General features: G+C 41.4%; 1 protein-coding gene across 3 annotated transcripts in view; it reads left to right on the top strand.

The window, feature by feature from the left end:
* Positions 1–26,575, top strand: part of FLT1 (fms related receptor tyrosine kinase 1) — a 109,280-nt gene that overhangs the window by 35,582 nt on the left and 47,123 nt on the right. For all 3 annotated transcript variants that reach the window (XM_082278687.1, XM_082278686.1, XM_082278685.1), the window contains exons 9-12: positions 1,283–1,452; positions 1,863–2,022; positions 16,559–16,673; positions 25,466–25,574. In XM_082278687.1, the coding sequence (XP_082134813.1) occupies positions 1,283–1,452; positions 1,863–2,022; positions 16,559–16,673; positions 25,466–25,574 (554 nt within the window). The remainder of the gene's footprint in view (positions 1–1,282; positions 1,453–1,862; positions 2,023–16,558; positions 16,674–25,465; positions 25,575–26,575) is intronic.

The following is a 26,575-nucleotide window of genomic DNA, read 5'->3' as shown; positions in this document are numbered from 1 at the left end:
TTATGACAAGACTGATTAAGAAAACAAACCATACATATGTGAACAGTGGGAGTTCATGTTACAGCCAGGAATTACTTTTGCTCCAAAAGTGTTGTCTTGTTACACAAAACCTTTACATTTATGGCTCCATGTGGAAAACTAAGGGGTGAGTGTGACACTGATGCCAGCCATTTATACGTCATTTTCTGTTTCTCCAGTGTTTGAGCTTATTGATTACACATATAGGTCTGAAACTTCTCAACTAAAAAAATCTCCAAACGTTAAAAATTTAAAAAAAAATTTTAATTTAAAATTGAGTTTGGTCAAACATTGGAACAAGTAGTCCAGAGTGGTGCTGGAGTCTCCATTCTTGGAGATACACAAAACCATGTTGAAAATGGTCTTGGGCAACCTTCTGACCTTGCTTTGTATAGGGCGTTAGACTACATCACCTCTGAAGGCTTTTTTGGCTGCAACTCTTCTGTGGTTCTGTAAAATACAGATACAGTGAAATGCCTAAACCCATAAGTCCTTTGACCAAATTTTAGTGCTCCTCTAATAACATTAAGAGTTTTCTGTGAATACTTACTAAAAGCTGTGAATCATTTCCATCAAGTCCATCATCTTAATGAATCTCAGTTGCACCCTCCTACTAACATCATGTTAACCTTCTTGCAACTGTTAAAATATGCTTTAGACTGTACTTTAGACTTTGAATAAAAATGTGTTACTTCAGGAATCTGTGTGTGAGCAACAGTTAGTACTTTCTATGTTGATTTTCTGTTATCTTTAAAAACATTCACTTGATAGCAGGATATCTGATTCTCGAGTGCTTATCTAATCTACTTACTCTTCCTCTTCCTAAAATCACAGCTGTGCTTAGGCTACTGTAATACTTTGTCCCAGGATGTATTCTGAGGTCATAGAGAAAGGGCCAGTGCAAGATGATGCAATCTTTATTTCTGTGACTGACTCTTAGCCAAAATGGTTGTCTTTTAGACTAAATGGCAGCACAACCATGGACAGCTGGGATCTTCAGAGACAGAGTTGCAATTTTCAGCAACTCTCAAATACCATAGAGCCCTGTCAGATTCTTATCAATTTTAATATACAGAATAGTATTCTCTAAAGTGGTTTACAAATATCAGCAATCTTATTTGAAAGGAAAGGACAAGCCTCTGGTAAACAGAATCTCAGACTGTGAACCCAATCCTTTCCCAAAGATTGAGGAATATGATGTAACATGGGTGGTTTAAGCAGAAATATTTTTTGGAATCTTGATTTCTGGAATTCCATGAAACAGGTTAAAAGATGGGCTACCTGCTGCTGAAAAATGTGCCCGGTACGTCGTTAAAGACTATTCGTTAGTCATCAAGGATGTTGCTGAGGAGGATGCTGGAAACTACACCATAATATTGAGCATTCCACAGTGGAACTTGTCAAAGAATCTTACAGTCACTCTTACGGTAAATGGTAAGTTTGCAACACGTTCCCATGCTTCTCCTGAACATGTAAATGCTCAATTTTTTTTGAGCTGGATTGTCACCATTCTTGAACGCATCAGGTCATTGTGGGCTTTCTTACTGACTTCATGGACCCAAACCCAAGCCTCACATGCAGGGTGAAAGACCAGTCTTTGAACCAGAAGATAGACACTGGTTTTCATCAGAAGTGTTTCTGTCCTCCACAGCCACATACTTGTTTCTGATGACTTAAATGTGTCACTAACCACTTGTCTGACTTGACTTAGGACTGCTGTTTTTCTTTGTTCTCCTGGGGATTTTTCTTGCTACTCACACTGCAGGAATGTAGTATTTTTATAAACATGCAATATATTGGAAATAAGCTGGTTTTAATTGCTTTCCAATTTTTACTCTTTCCAGTGAAACCGCAGATATATGAAAAGGCTGTGTCATCATTCCCTGATCCCAATCTGCGTTTACTAGGCAGCAAACAAGTGCTGACATGCACTGTGTATGGTATTCCTCCACCTAAAGTTACATGGATGTGGTACCCCTGTAAACAAAACCATTCTAAAACAAGGTAGGACAACTTCTTTACTTTTATTTAGCATGTCTTCCATTATTATTACACTTAAATATTTTTTTACAAGCATAAAGTTGGCTGTAAACATTGTTTAGTTAATAGAAATTATCTACTTTTTATCAATGTATTTTTTAATGGGCATATAGTCACAATGCAATTTTTTCTCCTTATTTGAAGATGGAGGGCAGAGTGGTTATTTGGTATTGCTGTTTGGGTTTATTTATGGTTCACACCTATTCATGCATGCAATATTGGTCCAGAAGTGATAATTGCTTTTTCATTTTCATGGGAGAAGACAATGTCTTGCAAAGTTCACATGCTTTCACGTGGAGGAGTTTTCCTCCATGCTTTTCTCCATGAACAGTGATTCCTATATGTGGCTTCTTTTGAAATTAACAGAAAACATCTCAGAAACTTTTTCCATTATGAAGGTCACATCTGTCCTGTGATGTTTAGTCATATATTCAGTTCAGCAAGCTAAATGGGCCCAGCATTCTACAGATGATATTTAAACAGGGTAAAGAATAAATGGCACCATGTAAGCTTACTTGATGCTGAGGTGGTGCTCAGCTAATCCTCTTTTTACATTTTAGTTTTCTTTTGAACTCTGTTTCTTATGATTAGGAGTTTGTGTTGACTCACTTATCCAAAGCTCTTCCTGCATCATGAAATCTGACACAAACTTAATGATTAACACCCAACCTCCACAGTGGCATTATCCTTCAGTTGCTATTGGAAGGTTCAAACAAGCAAGGTATTTGAATCACAGCCCAATGAAGATATTTAAAAACCTAACAAGTTTAAGAGACAACATTTTCTCAGTCTCAGTTGAGGAATAATCACATTCCATAGGATGTCAGTTTTTTAGCACTTTCATAGAATTGGGATTTAGTGCCAATCCAGACAAATATTTAAGTACATGCTTAATTGCAAGGGTACAAGACATGTCATTCAACCAAATAGGACATCTCAATACTAAGGGTCTCAATACTAAACATCTCAAACTAAGGATACTTATAAGTGTTTTGATGTCAGTGAGAGAGTGGTCAGCACTTCCTAGAAGCCCATGTTATTTTTCCCACTATGTCTTTGGGATTATGGCTGTGCCCTTCTCACCAAGAGGTGGCACTAGCAATCTCTCCTCTTCCTTGAATAGGTATTACCTGAAATCTTCCATTTCAAGGACAGGTGAGGGCTGCATTTCCTCTGTCTGGTATGTCACCTTACAAGGACAAGTTGCAAAATTCATTTTTGCTAATAGATGTAAGAGAAGAGAAGAGAAATCACAACATCTTTTAAGTAGAGAAACCTTGAGAAAGGCATGTATGAAATTTTTCAATCTTTTAGTTTCTTTCAAGAGTTTATACAAATGAATACTCTGGATTGAAATCCAGTGCAGTGCTGAACAAAAGGCTGGGTCTTCCTTGGGAGTCAAGGTGGTGCTCATCTATTGTCAGATATCTCCTTCTGTTAGCAAGCACAGGTCTGCACTCCAGCGCAGGAGAGCATGTCATCAGAAAGAGGAATTAACATCTGCACGCAGGTGTTCAATAATGTGCTGAACTGTACACTCCATTAAATGCTAATTAGGAGTGTGTTTGAGCAGGTGATCAAAGCAGAAATGTAACAATTCTATTCAGCTATTGGCTCTGTTACAGCGTTGTTTCCAGAATGGCTTCCAAATTGCCTTTGTAATTGTTCTGTGATGATTCCCTTTAACCCTCTCCCCTTCCTTCTCCTTTAAGTACTCACTGAAGAAGTAGTTTGGAGAACACCATTTTTAATGCGTTGCCTAAAAGGAGTGGGATGACTCCCTCTGAATAATATGACTATTAACTATTGCAGAAAGGCAGACATGCCTGAGTAATTACATTTTGTCTCCTGCTCCAGGAAGGTAGCAGGACAAGGTGTACCTCAGCAGCTGGCACACCTTGCTCAGCCTAATGTCTCTGCAGGTTCAGGTGTTCTCCCTGCAGAACTGGAAAACCCTTTAATCCCACCTATTTCATTATACTTTTCTCTTTGTGGGAGGGGAGTTTTGCCTGAACAAGACATTTAAGGTGTGTGTACCTTGTGCAGTAGATAAAAAGCTTATCTTGTTCTGCCATTACAGCATTTTTTTGTATTTATCTACCCAGTGTTAGATTTCCAATATTAAAGTATTGCTCTACTTGTGCTCAAGTAGTGCTCGTTTCTGTACACAGATGTACCTTGTACTTTAAGTCAATAAACCCCCATAGGTTATCCCTCACTGTAAGGTAGTAGGGATTCTCAGGAAATTTCTCAGGAATCCCATGTCACAGGACAGAGTGTGCACACTGAGTAAAAAGATGCCTTTGCTGCAAAGACCTTGCAGTGCACTGTTGGCTCCAAGACCTGTTCGCTCCAATATTTATGTATGTGCTTAACTTCACACCCTTGAGTACTGTCACTGCAAGCTGGCGACTGACACACAGTGCCTAAGTTAGATGCTTTTATTTTTGAAGGACTGTTGCCTATGGCCTCCTTTAATAGCAACCATTAGGTTGTGTGGATACTTCTTTCAATTTATTTTCCAGGCAGTATTTCAGTTACAAAAATCTAAACATACCTCAATGAATTCCATTGCTTTTAAATGCAGATATAGTTTCATGCTTTGTGATTGATACAATCAATTTGCATAACTTCCCTCTGCTTCATTCAGGCCAATAACAGGAGACTGGCCAAATAAAATAATTTCCATATTTTTCTCTAAGCAAATTAATTTTTTTTTTTTAAAAAAGTGGAAAAATTGCTCAATTAATGTGAATTTTTGAAATGTGGAAAGACCCACATCATTAAAAATTGCCTGCTCTTTATTTTCTGTTACAATTACTTTGCTTGAACCAACTCTTGCCACTAATAAACTTTTTGTTAGCTAGCTAGCTAACTAGAAAGGTAGATGGAAAGATTCTTTTCTGATGTTCACCCCAGCAAGGAAACATAGAAGAGTCAAGGAAATCTGTCCGGGGCAAAAAGCAATGTTCTGGGGTTTTTTAAAGCTTATGCAGAGCTATTAAATTTCGAGATGGTAGCCAAAAGACAGTAGAGACACAATGAAAAATAAAATTAAAAGTAATTAGAAAAAAAAAATTAGTCTTTGTTAAATGATTGAGAAACTGCTTTGCCTACTGCAGCCAATGCTGCTGCTCTGTAGCAGACATAGTCTCAGGCTGGGCAGCCCCCAGGTGTTCAGTGGATATAGAATAGGACAGCCCAGTGGGACACTGGTCCTGAAGTGCCCAGCAGCCTCCTTGGCCTCTTTTCTGCCACTCTGGAGCTGTTCTTTCTGGCCTGGATTTGTCTCAGGCTGGGTTGTCAGCAGAGGTGTATGGGAGCAGACAGCAGCAGGGCTTGCTGAGGATCTCCAGAGCCAGGCAGGCTGGGATTCACCTAAACCAGATCAGCTCTGAGGCTGCAGAACAAGCGTCTGCATGCCAGGAACGTGCTTGATGTTAATGGTTCTTGACCTGAATCTCTTCAGTAGATTTTGTTTATCTTAAACTGACCTGGCAGAGATGGCCAAGAAAGGCATGTGGGACACTGCTATTGCTCACTGGAAGCACTGGCTTGCTCAGTACTTGTGCAGTGTTGTTTGGGGCCAGTTTCTCTGGCCAAACAACATTTCTATGTGGGCAGTTCAAGAGAGATCTTCAACCTCTGCCCAAGGTTTGACTGATTGGCCCTTCAGAAGTTGCAAACAGTAACACTGAAATTTTACCATGTGTGTTTTAACTCTCCCATCACCCTGATGCCTCACTCTTTCCTTGAGCTTTGTTTAGCCTCAAACTGAATGCTTTATTATTATTTTACAACCCTGGCATCACATCAGTCTGTGGTTTTTTGGCTTTTTTTTTTTTTTTTTTTTTTCTCTCCATGTGTTTGCTTGAGGGAGAGAGAAGTATAACAGTATTATGGAGTTGCTCACAAAAAAAAAGTAGTTGGATAAACTGGTACATGATTCTCTGCTCTCCTGACTGCAGTGTCAAGATATGAACTCTACTTGGTGGTAAAACCACCTAATGGTGGGATTGGAGATGAAGGGCTGAATACATGAAGTATCTGGGAGGAAAAAAAAATAGAGGTTTTCCTTGAAACTTCTGCAGAGATACAGAAAGACTGAAACTATCATAATGACAGTGCATGGGCAGACTCCCAGCAGCTTCAGTGAAAGAGGAGGCAGGCCATGTGTGCATAGCAGTCTAATTGCATTTCTGCATTGTTTATGTCAGGGTATTAATAAGGGATTGAAAGGCAGAATCATTAGGATGTGCTTGGATAGATGATCAGGGGGAACCAGATTTGGAACATCAGTGAGGTATGTAAAATGAACAAGTAAAGAACAAATGTTAATTGTACTTAATTAGGAATGTACTGAACCACCCAAATTTAATTGTTGGATGTCTGCAAATGTTGATGCCCATTAGTTTGTCCACAGCGACTGGTTTTGTTCCCCGTGCCACCTTCTATTTTCAGGAAGGGAAAGTCTGAGTCTTTGGAGCTGGTATAAGTAGGCCAGATGCCATTAACAAACAGGTAGTTCTAAAATGCCTTTGTTTAATTTGGCAGGTGGCTGGATCCTCAGCTCTACATTCACACTGGCTGAGGGTCTGGCTGGTGGCCTTTGTGCCTTCCACCCTGTGTTACAAGAAAATCTTACAGTAATCTAGTAATGTAAAGGTACTTATGGGTACACCAAAAATCATACTAGCTATTCCCTTATTTTGGTGTAGTAGGGGAAATAAATTAGTGTAAATAAAAGTCACACACTGTGGCTTTTTACATAATCTTAAAAAAATGCACTGGAACTGTCATGAGTGTACATTGCAGCAGCATGGACTTCCAGGAAATTTGAAGCCAAAGGGAAGAGAGGGGTGAAACAGCATCTGATCTGCTTCAGCCTGAATAAGCAGTATGCTCAAGGATCTCATTCTGCACTTTCGCTGGGAGCCAAAAGCCAATGCTTGCTTGTGAACACATTCTTTCCTCTGAGTAGAGCTGTATCCTTGTTTTCAGTCATTATTATGGTATTTAAAAATATTTTTTTAATATTTTGATTGCAAAATGCTGTTTGAATCAGATCTGGCACATAGATATGTGCTTGTCAAATACATGCTTTACAGCAAGTACAGTTTACTCCTGTCTGTCCTCAGGGTTACACACTGATGATTTTATTCTGCAAGTATAAATTACTTCATTATGGGTCTTAGTTGAATCAGAACCTTAAGATTTCAAGTTTCAACACTGCTAGTTTCCAAATCACTTTAAATCAAATTTTAAAAGAAATTAAAAGAAGAAGCATTATATTTTTTAATTTGTCATTGATCAATCTTCAAACATTAGAACTACAGCAAGATCCAGATGGTCAGGGATGCTCTGCTTAGTATCACGCTTTTATTCTCACTTGCCTGTGTTGGGGTTTTTTTCACTTGCTCTTCCTTTTATTTTTTCCCAGTTTCTTTCTTTTCTTCTTGTTGTGTTGTTCACAGGGTGGTCTCTTGGCTTTTCTATGTGCAGTCTGACACCTAGCCTTAAGGAAAAACACGTAAGGGTCACGTAGGTGGTGGGATGTTTCTGCTTGATCTTTTACTCCGTGTGGCCCAGCCCATAGGAAATAAAGTGTGTGACTGGCTGTACGTGGGGACTGCACGACGTGAGCGAGGCCCCGCACGCTGGCGGTGTCCGAGCCAGTGGGGCGTCCCAGCCCGTAGCCAGAAGCCTGCTCCTGCACTAGCAGGGGCTCCTGGCCAAAGGAAGGCACCAGATCAAACTCTGTGTGTGCTTAAGAGTGATTATGAATGGAGTACTATTACTGGATTGAGTACACCTTTTACAAAAATATACAAACTGTAGTTAGCATCCTCTTTCCTTTTATGTGTATGCCTTTCAAAAAGCCTTTGCAGAAGACTTTGAACAGACATGTGAGGTAGGATCGTGCTCAGAAAAAATAGTCAGTTAAAAAATAGAAAACAGAGGTTAAGAGGGAACAACCAGTTCTTGCAGCTTAGGGAGGTGATTGGTGAAGTTTTTCAGGAGCTGCTGCTGGGGTCTCTACTTGTCAACATGTTCAGGAATAACCTGGAAAAGGTGGTAAGGAGGTGACAGAGATTGCTGATGATGCCAAGTTATTCAGATTTGTAAGGATGAGGAGCTGATTGCAAAGAAACGCAGAACTCTATGAATCTGGGTATCTGAGTGAAAAGGTGGCAGGTGAAATTCACTGAAGATAAATGTGCATGATGTACATAGGAAAAAAACAATCTTGTTTTCGTATGTAAAATGCATGTTAAAAAGCTGTTGGCTGATCACTACTACTACAAAGAGAGATCTGAGTGTTGTGATAGATGGGTTTGTGAAAGTGAACACCACCATCATGAGCAGGTCAAAAAGAAAATCAAGTGTTAGGAATTACCAGGAAAGAAATAAAGACCGCAATACAGAACACCATGGTAACTCCACAAATCCATAAATTACTGACATCTTTTATATTATGAGCATTTCTGATCCTTTCGTTTCAAAGGATGCAGCCAAACTGGGAAGTACACCAGGAATAGCATCAAAATGGATCAAAGGTATATCAGGGAATGAGAGGAATGTGTGAAAGATGAGTGAAGAGCAAGGTCAAGACTCTTGCAGACTGAAAAAGAGGTGACTTGGGAGCTACAGGATAGAGACCTACAGACTTGTGAAGGACTCAGGTCTGAGGATCAGTTGTGTATGTCTTTTCGAGTTCAACAGGTAGGGGCCATTAGATGAAGACAGGAGGAGCAGAATTTGGAACAAAAAAAGGATGTAGCAGTGGATAAGCATATCTGTGAATCGCCTTGCCAGAGGATTTTGGGGGTTTGAAAACTTTCCACAGTCTTGGAAGAGAAGTGTAGAAACAGTCTATACTGCGGGAAGTTCCTGAGCTGATAATAATTGGTGACTGGGGGAGTATTAGGAGGAAATATCTGAAGTTAGTCCCACTCTTACTCATCCCCAACCATCTGCATATGGTCATTGTTGGGACAGGATATGGGGTAGATGGATCCTTGGTCTTACATGCATGTCTGTCAGTATTTTCTCTTCCTGTTTTCCCTCTAATTAACTCCCCTCTCTCCTTAAAAATGTTTCCCTCCATTCTTTCTCATCCCTTCTTTGTTTTCTGCCTGCACTTCAGTCCCTCACTCCAGTCAGCCCAGAGTTTCTCCCAGACCCGTACTTGAAGAGAAGTTAAAAACAAATTATCTTAAAAAACACAACCTAAGTGGATCAACAGCTCCTCCGTCTCCTTTGCTTATCGCTGGAAAAAGGAAAGGGTGAGAGTTGTGCTTCCAGCTTGTCAGCAAGATGAGCAGTATGAAGGACTATGCAAATAGGCTGCTAAAGAGTTACTCCTTTCTAGAACCAAGAGGATCCAGTTAGGACAGCAAAGGAAAGAAAGGGAATTTTGGCATTGTGAGAAGGAAGGTGTTGTGGATACATGGATCTTGGAATATTATAGATGTAAGGTTATGTCTAGAAGTTGAGTGAGCTATTAGAAGTGACTTGTGCAAGGAAAATAACTTACACTAAAAGGATCTGAACAGTATTTATTTATAGGGAACATAAATTGGAAATAAAAGAATTGAGTGCAGGGGTGGACATTGTATGTAGAGGTTTTGTGGACTTTCCCTTTAGGATTCTGACTGTTCAACCAAATCGCAGGATGTTCTTACTTGCAGTACTATGGACTCTCAAGATCAAACACTTTTTTCCCCTGAAAGAAATTCTAGGTGCCTGTGGAAATGTGATGTGATTTCTGTAGTTCCAACCAACATCCTGCTTCTTTGTGCAGGACATGATTTTTGCTTTTGCACAGAGAAAGTGGAGGCTGACTCACAGTGACTTCATGGGAGATGAGAGTGATTACAGTTTAGTAAAGGAAGGAATAGAGGCGTACAACAAGGAAGGTAGGTTTGGCAGAAATATGATAGTATTCTGTGTCCATGAGGAATGTTAAGCAGTGTGAAGCAGAAAATTGAGGGTCAAGAAACAAAATATAATTTTCTGATAAGACAAGGTGAGAAAATTTCAGATAACCTCAGTATGCGTAGGCACCTGAAAAAGACTTCCAAATGCTGTTATGTTCCCTAGTGGTCAGAGGTCTCAAGTACTGACAAAGATGTTGGAAGCAAAATGGGTTTTTTGGTGACCCTCAGCCTCATTTGCATTTTTTGTTGTGAGTAACTGTTGTTTCAGGGTGCCCAGGTGTCCAGTTATAGAAGTGATTTTTTTCCTGTGGAAATGTGAGTGTGGGCTGATGAAATACGTAAAGTAGGGGTAGGTAACGTTGCTGTTGATCTTACTGCTTCTTTTGAGATAGGTCAGATCAATCAGCTTTCCATGTAGCAAACTGGAATAGCTAAGGGCAAGCCATAATGTTTGGAAAGGATGAGTATGAAAGGGAAACACCATCCAATTATCTGGTTGCATATCAATAATAGCAAGAAAAGCAATGTGCAGCTATCAAATGCTTCCTTTTTCGACAGAGCCATGGAAGTACACGAGAAAGCTCTAAGTGCCATCTACCCTGCTCTTTTCAAAGATACTCCCCAGGAGAATGAGGCTTTTGGGACATCAGGGATCTCCCGTAGAGAGTGTAGGGGAGTTTCTCTCCAAATATCCCCCTCAATGGGATATTCTACATCCTACAAAACAGAAAACAACTCAGTCCTCCCTCTGGAAACTGAGAAGTGCACCAGGGCCCCATCCCAGCCTAATTCATAGAGGCCACTTAGAAATCCTCCATCTGACCTGCAACTTATCAGTGAATAATGTCTCAGCATGGTGTCCTTGATGACAAGTTGCACCCTCGCTGGAGACAGAAGAGTATTGTTGCTGCACTCTCAGAGTCATGAATGTGTCTGAAGTGAGATGGGCTGGTGAGGTCCCACCTGCTCTTCATGGGCAGGTGTTGACACTGTGATGGGAAGCTGTAGGGAACAGAGACAGTAGGAGCAGAGAGGAGAAGGAGACTGGGAGGGAAGGAACCTGCACCCCTTTCACTAGGATTGCTTGTTTGGTATCCTTTGCTAAGGTCCTAAATAAATATAAATAAACAGTGTAAAATATATCCAGTTCCTACTGCTTGTAGTTTTCCTCCTAGCCCCACTAACCCACATATTAGGGAAGGTTCTTGGGATGAGCTCCCAGCTGCAGTTTTGCCGGTAGTTCAACCTCTAACTGATTGGTTTTGACCTAGAGCAGGAACACCTGGACCATAGCTTCTTAGAATCATAGAATCACATGCACAGACAAAGCTGGCGGAGGGCCAGCACATGTTCTCCTTCCCCCACCCCCATAAAGCACGTTTTACAAACTGTACATGCTCCCTGCTACTATTTTTCCTCTCTGTTTCCTGCTTCAAATTGACTCAGTATTCCCAAGGGCACGTGGCTACACCAGCCCTGTACTACCAATCGCATGGCACTGGATGCTGAGACACAGAACAGGCATGGCCCAAGGCATTCGTATTTTTTTGGTAACTTCCAAATAAAAATCAGTTCCTATGTATTCTTTACAATTCTAGGAGTTTCCAGAGTTCCTTTCTTAACATTAGCATCGTCACCATTGCCTCTTGAAAGATGTGAGTCAGCCCAACTTGAATTTGTAGGAACATTGCCCTGATGCTGCTAGGAATTGTTGCCCTAAAAAGAGGATAGATGTTGAGAAAAGTATGGTGACTGCCATTAATCCCTCTAAAAAATGAGCGCTGTTGGTGACAGGATGGTTTCCTCTCCCTCTCAACAAATACTACCCCAGTGAATGAAAGCATGAGTGAGGCTGCCAGGGGCTTTGCCAAGAGGAATGCTTAGAGAGTTGAATGAGATGTTACACGAGGTAACAACTGCAACGGCCTCTGGAATCACACAGGAGAGCTTGGGAGGGAGAAGCTGGTAAGACAAGGAGACAGAAGATGAGTATTTTCCAACTGATGTGGACTGAGGCTCTTTCACTGGTATTTGTTGTTGCGCTGCTTGAACTGAAAACTGCAGTACTGTCTTTGGGATGGGGAAGATGTGTCTGGATAGGCTGGGTCTGGGGCTTTCAATCAGAACTGTCCTACTCAGGGTCAAACCATCCTATGAATAATGGGACAAATTGCTTACCTCAGCTCCCACGCTCTGCTATAAATCAGTGAGGAGCTTTTCTTCTGAGACCAATAGTTTCAAAGGCAGGACTTTAGCTTGGAGCTGGTTTGTAGTTTGATTTCAGTGAAATACATCAAGATGACAAGAAATACACTCTTACCCTGGAAAATTTTCCCTGTTGATAGTTATAAATACACCACACTATTGTGCTTGGCGTGCTGCATGCTAATAGAAGCGAGGGCTCAGAAACTCATTAGGAAAGGGAGCGGGCCGTGGAGCGGAGCGAGGACAGTGTGAAGCGAAGGTTGATCACCACAGCCTTGTCCAGAATAGGCCATGGGAGTTTTCTTATCTCGCTTTGGCAGGAGGTGCTGCTAGCTTCCTGTGCGAAATCATGAGCATATGCTGCTTTCCTCTTGTTGTTTGGCTTCCTCCGCTACACAAGACGGTTCCCAGCACTGTGATTATCTTTGCATCTTCAAACATGGCACACTCTGCTTCCTCAAGGGCTTGATGTATTCTTGAGTAGCAGGCTGGCTCCCCTCCCCCCATCCACTTCTCCAGGGCCCCTGTGGGTGCCAACTCCACACATCACAGACCTTTTATAAAGCTGGACTTACTTCTGGTTGCATAAGCCACCGCCAGCCTCTGCAAATTCGTGTAAATTCCCGGAGCTCTGGGCGATGAGCAGGTCTGACAGCAGAACTCGCCCTACCACAGGCAGAGCCACTCTCACCCCTCTTTCTCCCTGTGCTGGGCTTCTCTGAAAACCTTACAGAGAATTAGTGGCTCCTGTTTTTACAAAAGAATAGCCTTTTTCTCAGGCTCTTGACACAAAGGCCGATGAGTGCCTGTGCGGGTGCACACCTGCAAATGTGCACGCCAGCACGCATGCAGGCACATGGGAAAAACTACTTAGGGCGTGATAAACCTGAGAGCTCTGCTTTCACCAGCGCTCGACTAAGGCAGCAGAGTCTGATTGCCTCGCTCCAAGGTTGTGTAACTTCTAGAAACTTAGGTTTGTACACAGCCCGTTAGCACTTGTTATGTGGGATCTCTACACGTGCAGAGTTGCACCCACAAAGTAGAAATATGAAAGGGTCTGCAGGGACACAGGTGAAAGAAGTGCTTAGAAATGTGCTGGCAGATATCAGCTTGTTTATCAATCCCTGCACACACTACGTGCTTTTTCATTAACCTGGCGGTAACCCTGCTGTAAGATTTCCTGAAGATGCAAAGCACTGAGGCTCATCCCACAACAAAACACTTCAGGAATTCATGTGCTCTGGAGATATCTGGAGTAAGATTAAAGTATCTAAAATTCAGTAGGATTCCCTGGAAACACAGACAGTTCTTGCTAAAAATGCAATGGCCTTGTTATTTTACTGCGTGGGCAGTTTGAAGAAATTGGTGATTTCCTTGAAATCAGAAAAATATGTAGCTGATGTTATGTGAGGACACATGCTATGAAACATCAATCGAGTTAACCGGAAGATGATTGCCTATTTTGCTTCCAGCCAGCATAGATTTTTGTGTTTTCAGTTTTCTCTTTTTCTCTCCAAGCATCTGTGCTTAACACAAACATTTGGTTTGATGATTACATCTAAGTTCAGCAAAACCTTTTCTCTTTCTGCTACAAAATGCCAGTTGTTAGAAGGTGAGGTCACATTAAGAGGCAGGACTCTTGACTAATTTTTCCCTTCCCCATCTCTACCTGATGCTGCTGGCTTAGGCAGCGTTCTTCACATGGCACCCCGGGCAGCAGTAAGAGGTGGGATGACTTGGAGTACTAACCTGAGTAGCCAGCTCAGAATAGTGGACACAGCTCATGTGCTGTCCCTGAGCTATTTTAGTGTATTTGAGGTTAAAGTGAAGGGATTTGGCAGCTGATGAGAGAAAGCATCTGGTTCTTCACCCAAAGGGATGTCTGAGTCTTGTCCTAGACTCTGCCTGGCAGCTGTGCTGCAACTGATCTGCAAACATTTGTTGGTCCAGCAGCCAGTGGAGCTGAAGTAGTGTGTACAACAGTACTCACATCTCCAGCTGTGTGCTGTTTGATGTAGTATTTTCAGCCTGATTGTGACTCTTTTTTTATTAAAACCATGGACAACAGCTATGACATGTATTCGATTTTCTACTCTAATTGCATTAACATTGTAATTGCCAGTTCGGATATAGAATGGAATGTGACGTCAGTAGAGTTCACATATGTGCCTCCAGGGCCAATCAAGCACTTTACATGTGTTTTTCTTGTTATTGTGATGCTATTGTAGTTATGATGGTGGTTTGCTTTCTGGTATTAATGAGTAATCAGCACCTCATTGTGCTAAGCATCAACAAAGACGTAATACTGTCCTCATCCCTTAGACATGGCACACTAAATGTATATGGTCTTTTTAAGGAATTGTGAGGAAGAGTATAATAATAGCAACTGAGTCTGGAGGCTCCAGAGCTGTAAGAAAGGAAATTGGTGATGCTTTTCTGAGTTGTACAAGGAACTTCTGAATATGCATTATGCCTTCTCTCTGTCCTTTACCAATGTATGTTTCTCTGTAAGGACTTCTATGTTAAAGAGTACAAAATTTCAGCAATGTAACAAAGAAACATAAATGCATTCCGTGGGGATAGGAAAAAAAATTAGGAGGCACTTTTTGACACAGGTGAAGTGAGATTTTGTTGTCTCTATTTTCCTGTACAGATTACATCCAGTCACAAAGATGTACATTTGATACTGCCTGTGTGTCTGGCATCGTAAATTGGGTTCTGATATCTTCTGTGGCATGAAAATGTTACCAGCTTAGCCAAATTATCATGCCTTCTGCGTTTTATTCTTGTTACAGAACCAGATTTCTTAAAGCATTAAATGTGCAAAGTAAATGGTATCTACCTTTCTGAATAATTGTAACCATTTTTTCTCCTCTGAATGCAACAAGTGCCCATACTAATGCAGCTGTTTTTCATCCACCCTGGCCTCAACAATCATGTATTAGAAGTTGGCTTTTAAACCAAGTCTGAAAGAAGTGTAGATAGCCGTGCTATTGCTCCCTGTCCTCTCTCCATGCGTGAATCTCCACTGCCTTCTCCTGGGGTTTTTTTGTCTTTTCTGACACAATGATCCTTTCAATGCACATTGTGAAATTTGGGCAGCCTGAGCTAGTTTCCATGTCATTATTTCTTTAAGCTGTAATATCTGCTCAGACGTTGGCCAGTTTGACGCAAAGCTGCACAATAAAAACAAGCGTGTAAAGTTGGTGTACCATTGATATTCTAAACGACACAAATTTTAAGCAAACTGCAGAGTTGGCTGAAGGGAAATGAACCTCATTCTTTGGTCAGGATTGCATCACATTCTATTTTCCAGTCACTGGGCTTTAAAGTTCATTTCTCCAAACAACTGTTATACAAACCAGAACTATTTGATTACAGATACTACAGCCGTTATCTTTCAAATCCAAGAAACACAGTGTATTTGAAAGAACTTCATGCAGCTGAAGGGTTAATCTCTGCCAGTGAAGCTGGAACTGAACAAGCAACAACTAAATTCTGGATGAAAAACTGAACTAGATATTCTCAAAGAAGAACAGAGTCAGGCAGCACAGAAGAAGCATTCCAATGTGTTTATTTCCATGTGTACCAAATCAGACTTTAAGAAAAAAATTAGTTCTACCATGACCACACCTGAATGTTCTGATTACAAGCCAATTTGTTGCATAAGGCAAAACCATTTTTTCTCTGGGATTTCCATTCATTAAGAAGAATTTTATTTTTTTTCCAGTTAAATGATCATTTAAATCCCTTTGCAATTTAGGTACGTTAAGTTTAGTTTAACTTTGTTTTGTTAATTTGCAGGATTATGCTTATTTTTACCGTGTGTCTTGTAATCATTGAACCTCAGTATTAATATTTTGGCATTTTGTACACAGAACTAAAAAAAAAAACAATTCAGAAGTAAAAACTGGCATCATTTTTTGTTAAAACAAAAAGAACCTGCACAGAGTAAAAGAGCATCCAATGCATTATGGAATGGATCTTGGAACAAATATAAAAATAGTACGAACTCATGTTTTGGCAATGTCTGAAAACAGGAGCTTTGGAATTGGGATGTTGGTCTTGTACAGCCCTGTATTTAGGCTCTGACTATAAATTCTGACCTCTGAGTTTGCAGTGGGTTAACTGTGAACACTGATGCCAGAGAGCAAATATTCAAGGAGGGGCTGTGGAAGTGAATCTGATTATCAGGCTCCAAACCTCAAGATTTAATGAAAAGTGATTATACTTGCCTGGTCATCGCAGCACCTGTAGTTTTCCTGACTAATCACTGTTTTCAAAACAATTGCTTTGTTTTATTTGTTCAATTTCTATCACCAAATCAGTTAAATTTCAATTTTTATTGTCTTCAGGCATGGATTTTGCTTTCATACTGAAGGATCTTTCATCCTGAAAGCTGGCAGCCACGTAGGAAACAGGATCCAGAGCATCTCTGAGCGAACGGCTGTAATAGAGGGCAAAAATAAGGTATGATTCCTAGGAGCAGATAACTTTTCTGTGTGACAGCATGTGTTGAAAAGGCACTGTAAGATGCTTTGAGAACAAGGTAACAGAGAAGAAGCCAGTATTTTGATATTGTTTGGATCTGAGGACCTGCATACATGCAGATAACTTTCATACTTGGTATTTATCTGCTGAGAGGCAGAGATGTATTTTTTTCTGGAGGCAGTCATATTAAGGTAAGTGACATACCAAGAGAGTGTATCAGCAGGATTCACTGTATCTGCTCTCTTAGTCATGGCCTGAAGTATCTTGGGGTACCTCAGGAGCACAGGGGCAGGGTTCCAGGCCATCTTTGCTTCATTTTGTGCAATTGCACAATTTCATGTTGTTTTTTCTACGAGAATTAAACTATTTACTCTCATTAGTGAGTTTATTCACAGATGTGGTCCTAGATGATTAGATGGCCAAGTCTTTTTTGGAATAAATTCTGAAGAGCCAAGAGAATCCAGATTACAGAAGCAAAGTTTAAGAGAGATCTCAGTCAGAGACAGCAAGATGGGATTTATCCCAGCAGTGTTGATCATCTAAATTTTAGGTGTTAGTCTAAGTCAAGCATCCCTTTATGGGCCATGGGGAGATGCAGGTAATTCCAAAGGGCGTGTGGACCTGTAGTCTATTGGTGTCTAATGTGGAAGAGAAAGCCAATGAGATTACCTTGCCAAGGGCTAAGGAGGGCTGTCCATCAGTTAAAGCCTTCAAATCAAGGATACCCTAGATCAGCTGCACTTCCCTGGGATAGACATGAGACTGATTTGGTGTGATTGGGTGGTCTGTGCTTCTGAGCAGCTCAGGTGAAGAGGTACAATGCTATGACACTGTCACAGAGTCTGTTCTCACAGGTTAGTTTGGTTTGTGACAATAATACCTAAAGAGATTATAAATTTTAAAGCCTATCTTACTCTAGGCCTTTCACTTTTAGTGACACCAAAATGCTTTTTGTAATTCTAAGGGCACTGGGGTTATAGGTCTCTTTTCCTTGATGGCTTTTCAGTTTCCTGAATATGAAAATGGGTATAAACTGTAGTTACTCTCATGTCAAGGCCCTTTCACACACCGCAGAATAAACAGGGTTTTACGTGCGGCCAAGAATCAGATCTGGGACTGCATTTTCTCCTGCTGTTATATTATTTAGAAAGTATCACAGGTGTTCATGGCACCATTCCAGCGCATGGGAACAGCCTGGATCCCAGTGAGACATTTGCCCTATTTAGCTGTCCAGCTCTACGTGCTTAAAGATCAAGGCGAAGATGGGAGCAAACAGTTTCCTAGGGTGGACTATCATAGGAAAGCACACGAAAAGTGAAACATAAGGAGGGATTTGAAGAAGGAAAGGGAAATCATTTCAGGCACAGGAAGACACGGTCTATTCCAAAGGGGGAATGATGAACAAGATGCTAAGAATCAGTTATTCTCCAGCAGTCATATAGCCGTGCTGTGGGTGCAGTCCTACCTGTTCACAGGGTGCAGAAGGAGCTGTCTAATGACCAGATCTCATTCTCCTTGTGTACCATGCATTTTGGAGGCAGTGGAAGAGGAGTGGCTAAAATGTCAAAGCAACTTCCAGTCAACAGCAAATAAATTTCTCCCTGGAGGAAGATGCTAATAATGGGTCCTTGCAGCAGAACTGCAAGTCTTTGGCAAGCAGCCCTTTTTGAAAAATGTGCCCAGAAATGAACCAAGGAATGGTCTTTGCATGGAAGGACTTGCAGTGAAACTTACTGGTCCTCCCTGGTATTCCTTGTCTTTTTGCTATTTAGTTCAACTAAGAAAGGTCCGCCTTGTTTTGCCTTGTTCCTCCTGGTCTCTATGGGGAGCGGGAGGTTGGTGAAACAATCTCTTTACTCAGCTTTTTCACAGCTTTTCTAAAGTTTCTCTACTTCTGCTGCTCTTCCGTAGCTTTTCAAGCACAGCTGGATTGCTATTGTAAGTAAAAAATGCTCTCTATGCCCAGGCTCCTGGCCAAGCTGAGAGTTGCATGATTAGTGTACATACAGCTGCTCTAGAGCATCCAAGATTGTTCTTTTAAATCCCTGGGAGTCTATGGCTTTTTACTCTTTGCAGCGCAAGACTCACTCTCAGTCTCCCTGAGCAAACTCAAAGAGACAGTTCAGACAGAACCCTTGCCCATCTGCAGCAACATTGTCAGAGTGTTAATAGCACTGAGCTCACTGAATGCAGCACGTCATCACGAGTGCCTGTCTCTGATGGACTGCTACTGTGAGCAGTTCTACTTCTGCAAGCAGCTGTGAGCAGCTCTCTGAGGCGCTTCCACATCGGTGGTGCCCTGCTAAATAAACAGAGTGTCTACCCTGCTTCCACATCCCAGGACAGCAAGTGTGGTAAAAACAATCTCAAAGCTCAATGGAAACAACAAAGATGTAGGAGACAAAGAGGTAGGAAATGAATGAAGAATCTCAGAAAGTTTCACATTTGGGTTAGCATGAAAGGAGAAATGAGGGTGGTCACAGGATGAGATTATTGTAAGCAAGGGAAGAGATGAACAAGGAGTGATCAACAGGTTTCTTTAGCAATGAAGGTAGCTGCTTTCACCTTCCTAAAGGCATTGTGCCAGTTCCACATGTTTCCTGTATGTGCAACATGTAAGTGCCTCCAGTTTGGCTCTTTGCTGTGGTAGGTTGTTTGTTTGTCTGCAGTTATCAAGGTAGCCACAAGTATATTTTAAAGTTAGAAAAACCTCAAGCCCTGTGCCTGTGCAGTTAAAGTAGTGCAGGAAGCCTGCATTACATTATTCTTTGGTGACAGCGAAACTGTGACAACAGTGTTTTAGTAACATTTCCGCTAAAGCCTCTCTAAGCAGACATTGAGAAACTTGAGTGGTACAATGGAAGAACTTCGTAACACAAGCCATAATACTTAATCATAAGACAAATCTTGAAGTGATTTGCTTCCCCCACCCAAAGTTTTCATTCTCGTTTTGTTGGACATTTCAGTGACTTCCTACAAAGCTGTGCTATTCTTAGGTTTATCGTGTAAACAGGTCACAGGCACTCTCCTGTCATTCAACTACTAATACCCATCACTTCTCAGTGTTCCCAGCTAAAGCTAACTGCTATGTCTAACTGAGGGCTAACACTGATTATTATTCTTTTCATGGTCAGTGTTCATTAGAATGTCAATCAGTGAATGACCTGCAATAATAAGGTACAAAGAGCTGGTGTGTTCATTGTGCCAGTGGATGCCATCAGAAGCAGTGCATGCATACAGGCATCTATTCTCTCCTGAGCATGCAGGCACACACTAGCTTATCAACAGCTTTGGAAGCACTTGGTACACCTTGTGCAGGGGTGTAAGAGACAAGGCGCTGTAGGAGAAGTCAACAAGGATCCCAGGCATGGAGCATGTGCAGAAGACCACTAAGAAGGCAAGTTCTGATGGGGGAAAGCAAAAGCGTGGGCCAAGAAGAAAGAATTATAAATCCAAGGAAAGGAGACAGTAGATGAGAGGGTAGTTGAGTACAGGGAAAAGTTGGAGGGAGTGGGAGAAAATCCTCTTGTTTTTGGGACCTAACCTATAAAACCACATTTTTGAGAACCTGAAATGGAACAGAATGTCCATGACGGCCTCATGCCTCTGCTGCTAACAAATGTTGGAGCCCCACTGACCAATAGAGGGTACCATGAAAGCTGGGTCTGTGTCACAGGGTATGCCTCCAGGAATTGTGTATAAAGGATAGTAATGCATGAAATTGGGGTTTATCATGCATATATGTATGTGTGTGTGTGTGTGTGTGTGTGTGTAAATATATATATGTGGATGGATGGATGGATGGCTTTGTTTTCCACTGCATGAATACCTAACTGACACAAGTCTTTAGTGGCACTTGTGAATGACAAAGTCACTTGACTTCATGGAAAATGGAAAGTAATGGCCCTGCAACATGATTCTGTAAGACAAAATTTAGACTCACCCTTGTGCATCTCTGGCTTGGCTGGAAAAGATGGTGGTAGTATTAAAAATTGTAACCCTCCAAAGCGGAGTGCTAGATAGTCAGAGGAGTCAATCCTTCCTGGACATGACTGATAAGTGTAATCGTGCAAAATAGAATGGTTCCATCTCTCCTGCATCTTCTGTGCCAAGCCCTAAACATCTACCTGTCTTCCAAGTTCCCACATTACGGGTGAGGTGAAGAAGTCATGTGCTGTGTCTGTTCTCAGTCCTGACACATGCCAGCTGTCTGGCCAGTACATCTGTGCAGATTGGCCATCTGGAACCCAAAGAGGAAGAGAAAGCTGTTCAGCTCACTGCAGCAACGTTTTGATCTTTCTCCTCTACTCAACAGCTGGTTTTCATGAAATGCATGAGATCTTACGAGCTTTGACTTGTCAATAAGTTTTGGACAATGGATTCAAAAATTACCGAGCATGTGGGGGAGGAGAGGATACTAGCAGACAGATGGACAGGCTGGCAGGCAGATGAATATACAGACAGTATGATCTTCCTCAGAGCCCAGGCTAAAGATAGCACTGGGAGTGTCACTTGCCTCTGTTCAGCACGTTGTAACTTCTCCTGGAGCCTTCCCGAGTGCTACTAGAACTGCTGTCAACACTCCGAAGTGAATCGTTGGCAGGCACCAGCAGAGCCAAGCCCTTGGTGAGATTAAAACCAGCAGAACTTGGGGCTTGCTGCTGCTGAGCTGCACCTCCCTCCACTCCAGACGTTGATCCCCTCCCTTGGAGCAGGAGGGAGGTGTGAATGGAGCACTGCCTTGCCCTGGGGAGGAGGGCAGGAATACCCTTCGATAGTGGTCTGTGCTGTGATTCTTTGCCAGCCAGCTGTGTCCCATGGACTGTTCCAGCAGGACAGCACGGGGTGCAGAGGGAAAACGCAGCTCTGCTTGCTATATGGCAGCAGCTTGCAGAGATTTTTCTGTCTAACCTCAGGGGGAAAGTGGGTGCTCTCCTGCACGTACTCATGTCCTCCTGTTGTGGATATTCTGGTGTTTCTTCTATGGTGGTCCTGAAGATGAAACGTGTTGACCAGACGTTTTGCTCTGATGCTCCTTGCCAACATGTGAGGCACACAGATTGAATATCTGTGGCACAAACAGACCAATCCAACAGTGCGGTACCAATATTCAGATATGGGTCTTCCTAAATGATATTCCTTTAGACAAAGATAAATCCAAGTGTGTAAAGAGAGCATATTTTCATTTATTTCCTTTTTTTCTTTCAACAAGTAGTTCTTCTTAAAAGCATAACTAGAAGGGAATCAGCAATAACTGACAGACTTGCACTAACCTGCTCCATGTTGAAAGGGCAGTGTTTTGTTTTGCTTTTTAAATGCTTGGGCTGTTTCAAGAAGTCAGGTCAGCAATCTCTGAGCAGAGCAAGTTTATGTCAGTGTCTACAGAGGCCTTCTGGGAGTCACATAAGAGCCAGGTTGCCAAACATTTTCTGAAGACTCCTTTTCCTTCTCTGCCATCAGCTGGAGCACTGGGAATCCTCTATCTCAGCTACTTTGAGAAAACAGAAATTCAAGCAGACCCTCCAGGGGAAAGACCAGCACACCCTGGCTCCAAGCGCAATGATTGTGTCAGCTGCTTTGTACTCTCTTTGCCTCCCCAGTCTTTTTGTCATCAGTTTCCACCACAAACAAATCTGTAAATTCTTCTTCCATCTCTTAGGATTTCTGCTTTATGTCTCTTTTATTTGCCTGGCAAAGCAGCAGCAGTATGGGACTTATTTCCCTAGCCCCTGGTTTGAGATGAGCCTGTAACATAGTGCTTCAGCTGAGATGGTGGGAGTAGAAAAAAAGGACTAAAGGGCCAAAACTTTGGTGGTAAATGGGGTTTGTGGACAGATGATGCTCAAGATATTAAGCATGCCAGGAGGGATTTGCCTGTTCTGTCTGATCATGCCAACTCAGTTCAGACTTTCTGTATATAACGTAGTTGCAAATCCAGAGCCTGAAACTCCCTGTTGTGATGCTAGACAATACAAGATTGCAAAAACTTTCGCTTCTTTTGCAGCAGCAGCTGTATAGAGGAACCGTGCTGCACGAACTGATCTCAAACAGCCATAGTTTCTCCATAAACAACAACATGCCATGCCTAGTTTTGTACACACTGTTTCTCGGGTGGGTTTTGGCTGGCATCCACAATGCAAAACACAGACAGCACCACTGGAGGGCTCACAAACTATTTAAAGAGATGTTATCTTATCCTTGTGACTAATTTATAAGCTAAAAGATTTACACAGAGACATGTTGTCTCTGAAATATTCTGTTCTGTTGCAAAGTCAGTCTTGCTTCCTCCTAGACACTGTGGCTTGCTCTGCCTTAGTCAAGTAAACATATCAGTGTGTGCTCTCTGGCACTAAGGCCTCCTGTGCTCATAGCATTTCCCCTGCCTTCCAAAGAGACACTGCTTGCATGGGAATTGCCTGTTGGAAGTGATCCTTGGCCCATGCTAAAGAGGTATTTGGGACCGTGTAAGTTGGTCAAAACCAAAACACTGCATAATAATAAGAAAAGGCATAGTCTGTAAGTCAGTGCAGTCATACTGCTTTAGCATAACTCTATGTGCTGTCCTCAATGTGATAAAAGTGATAATCACATCACAATGGGCTGAAGCAGTAAAACTCAAAATAGTATGCACAATTTTCCATTAAAAAATAATACCTTATGGTATAAGGACAAAACATATTCTGATACTTCCAAAAACTTCTCAAACCTTTGGAGTAGTTGTGGGAGGGATAGTCAGCATGTGTTTTTCAGGCTCAGAAATGCTCTGCCTCTGTGTATAGTAGATTAAAGACAGGCGTCCTGGAGTCAGAGAGCAAGAGCTTCATTCTCCTTCACTGTGCATGTTAGGTCACAGTTGCTTCCTGGGCAAAGTTGCTGTGAGGTAATACCAGCTAGCAGAAAAAAAGCTATTTTTTGGTGGAAAGTCTGGGATGGCAGAAGCAGTTTTTAACCACCCACATTAGCCTTCTGTGGCAGACATTGTGGGACTTAGTTCTGGTCTGAGTTAGTGTTGATAAAACAGATGCAGGAATCCTGGTGCTGGGTTCTGTGTCCACACTTTAAAAAATTATGTTTAGAACCTGGAAGAAATTCAAAGAGAATGGCAAAATATGGACAGGACTGGGCCCACCCTTTATAATTAGAAATTTGTAGAGATCAGCCTACTGAATTTAGCAAAACAGAATGATTTTTTCTAAGGGCTGTAATTATCTATCTGGTATTACTGATCCTCTTCCATCTCACAGAAGACCCAAAAAGGTAGTTTAGAAAAATTATAGCTAGAAATGTTATGTAGTGTGTTAGCAGACAGGTAGTTGGCCACAGACACAGTTTAACAGGGTAGAGGTGCTTTTAGCATGACTTGTAGTGATTTTACCATAGTGCAGTCTTCTAAAACAAATAAGCCAAAATCAAATTATTTGCCTCAACTGTGTTTGCTCAAGTAGTAGGAAAAGTAATAGACTCTTTCTACTAAAGAATGATTTTTGGAAACCAGAAGATCTGTGTTATTTAGGGGCTCAACAGGAGTTTGGGGATAGCTATGAATTCTCCCAGCAGGAGACAAAAGCAGGGCAAATGTCCAGTCAGTGTTTATGTTGAAATGTAGATAACTGGTCCTTATTTATTATTGCCTCACTCTCTTGTGCTTATCTCTGAACTCCTGCAATCAGGCAGACTTAAAAGAATGTATTAATTGCACACAACTTATTTTTAAGTTTTTAGAAGAGTCAAACAATTCCAAACAGTGGGATTCTGAAGGCCCACAATTTCCTTTACCATCCCAGCTTTGCCTGTAACTCTAGCCAAACCATGTTTTACAGAAGAAGTAAAATGGCAACAGAAAGACAGAAAATGAGGCTACCAAGTTGTAACTGGGAGCACATTACACTGATGAAGTCCATGTTCATGCCTCATGTCTCAGCTCTGTAACAGAATGACATGTCAGTTGTTTCTGCATAACTTAACTCTTTTGCTTAGTGTCGGAGCCATTAGACCATGGCTTTCCATCACCCTAAAGGTATAACTCCTATTATTACAATGGTTTTTATGTTTCTTAAGGGCACATTAGGTGTTTTTGGTCCCTGGCTTTTCAAGGTCTTATCTTTCAAGTCATATAACTCCGAGAGAATAACTAGTGTGCTGGACCTCTTAAGATGGTGATAGAATATAACATAAATAAAACTGACACATTATTATTTAATTATAGAAATATTAAGTCCAAGAACAGAAAATAGTACAAAAGAGAATGGGTAAACATCTCTTTTGCTGCTGTTCTGTCTCACCTGACACATATGTGGGAAAATGAAAGAGAAAGCAAATGAGTTTAGTGCCAAACGGAGTGACTTTTTTCCCCCAGCATTATCCAAATGCCTGAGGCATGCCTCACCTACTGCCTTTGCAGTCTGGCTCTCCTACAGGCTGCTTATCTCCTCGTGTGAAACACATTGTGTCATGCTTCATGTCTTGTAGATTACCATTACATCACCAGCGAGAGATAAACCAAACTGAAAGACACATTCAGAGATTTTTGGTCATGATGGCTTTGATGATATAAGGGTCACCCAAGGAGCTTGTTTCCTGTTATTCTTCTCCCATTTCCAAAACTGTATATGATGACATCTCCTTTAAATAGCCCCAGAGGTGCCCATCACTGAATGAATGGAAAGAGTGGATCTTGGGTCTGCCAGTGGTGAGACTTAGGAAAAAGAGAAGGCAAGCTTTAACTGAACTCTTGAGCCAGGGAGAACTAAACCTCTTCTTTTTTTTTGCAGACTGCTAGCACTCTGGTTGTAGCTGAAGCCAAATCCTCAGGAATCTACAGCTGTGTGGCATCCAATAAAGTGGGAAAATCTGAAAGAAATGTCAGTTTTATTGTAACAGGTAAGATCTAATCCTCTATAGATTCAAACATGTTTCCTGATCCTGGGAGTATAACCATGGTTTCAGAATTGCTGTAATGTATGCACTCATAAGCTCATACCAAGCTTTTGGGTGATGCTGGTAGGTTTCACAGCAGCTGTTCTGAATTTCTAAGATTACCAAATTGGTGAATGATGCATTCCTCCATCAAATATCAAGCATGACACAAATTACTCACAAATACAACAATGAGTAATTCCCCATTTTGGTTAATCTCTGCAGTCATTTCATATATGAAATTTTAGTGTATTTTCATCCACCAGTAAGCCAGTTTCATGTGTGACATTTATGATGTCTACAGCCTTACTCTGTTGCCCACCTGGATGTGTCACAACACAGCATCTAGAACAGTGCCAGTGTCTGCAGCCTGCATGATGCTAGAGATGTCTGGGGTACCCCTCACAGATCTCAGGGACAATGGCAACTTACAGATGTAAAAGAGTCAGGGTACAGATTACAGAGTTTTGTTTCCTCTTCTGAGAAAGACAGCCTTGAATGTCATTTGGACCAGGGCACTGAGAATTCCTATCGTGTTATCTGTGTGCCTGAGTATGCTTTCTATTATTTTTGCATTACAAGATGTGTTTAGAGTTTTCACAAACAAATGATTTAATGTTTTACTTCAGGAATTTCTGAAAAAACCCACAATGTGTTTTTGGGAACAACTACTGCATTGTTCAGCAACGTAAAGTCTGCGCATGCAACTACAAAGGATTTGTTTTCTGTCAAAAGTTTTGTTTTGTTTATAGAGCAATAGTTTTATAAACTTAGACTGTTGGCAATTTTCAGGGTAGATCATTAAAGAAATGTAATTCATTTGAAAATATGAGAAAAAGCAAAAAGGCTAAAATATTTAGATGCTTTAATCCCCAATTCATAATCTCTGGGATTTTTATCTTGTCATTCTCTTGTTTATAATTCTGATGAGTGATTTTAGTGAAACTCATTCTATTTCTATTCTG

Source organism: Coloeus monedula (genome assembly GCF_965178545.1).
Source record: "Coloeus monedula genome assembly, chromosome: 3".
Classification (NCBI taxonomy): Eukaryota; Metazoa; Chordata; class Aves; order Passeriformes; family Corvidae; genus Coloeus; species Coloeus monedula.
This window is presented reverse-complemented; position numbering and strand designations above follow the sequence as displayed.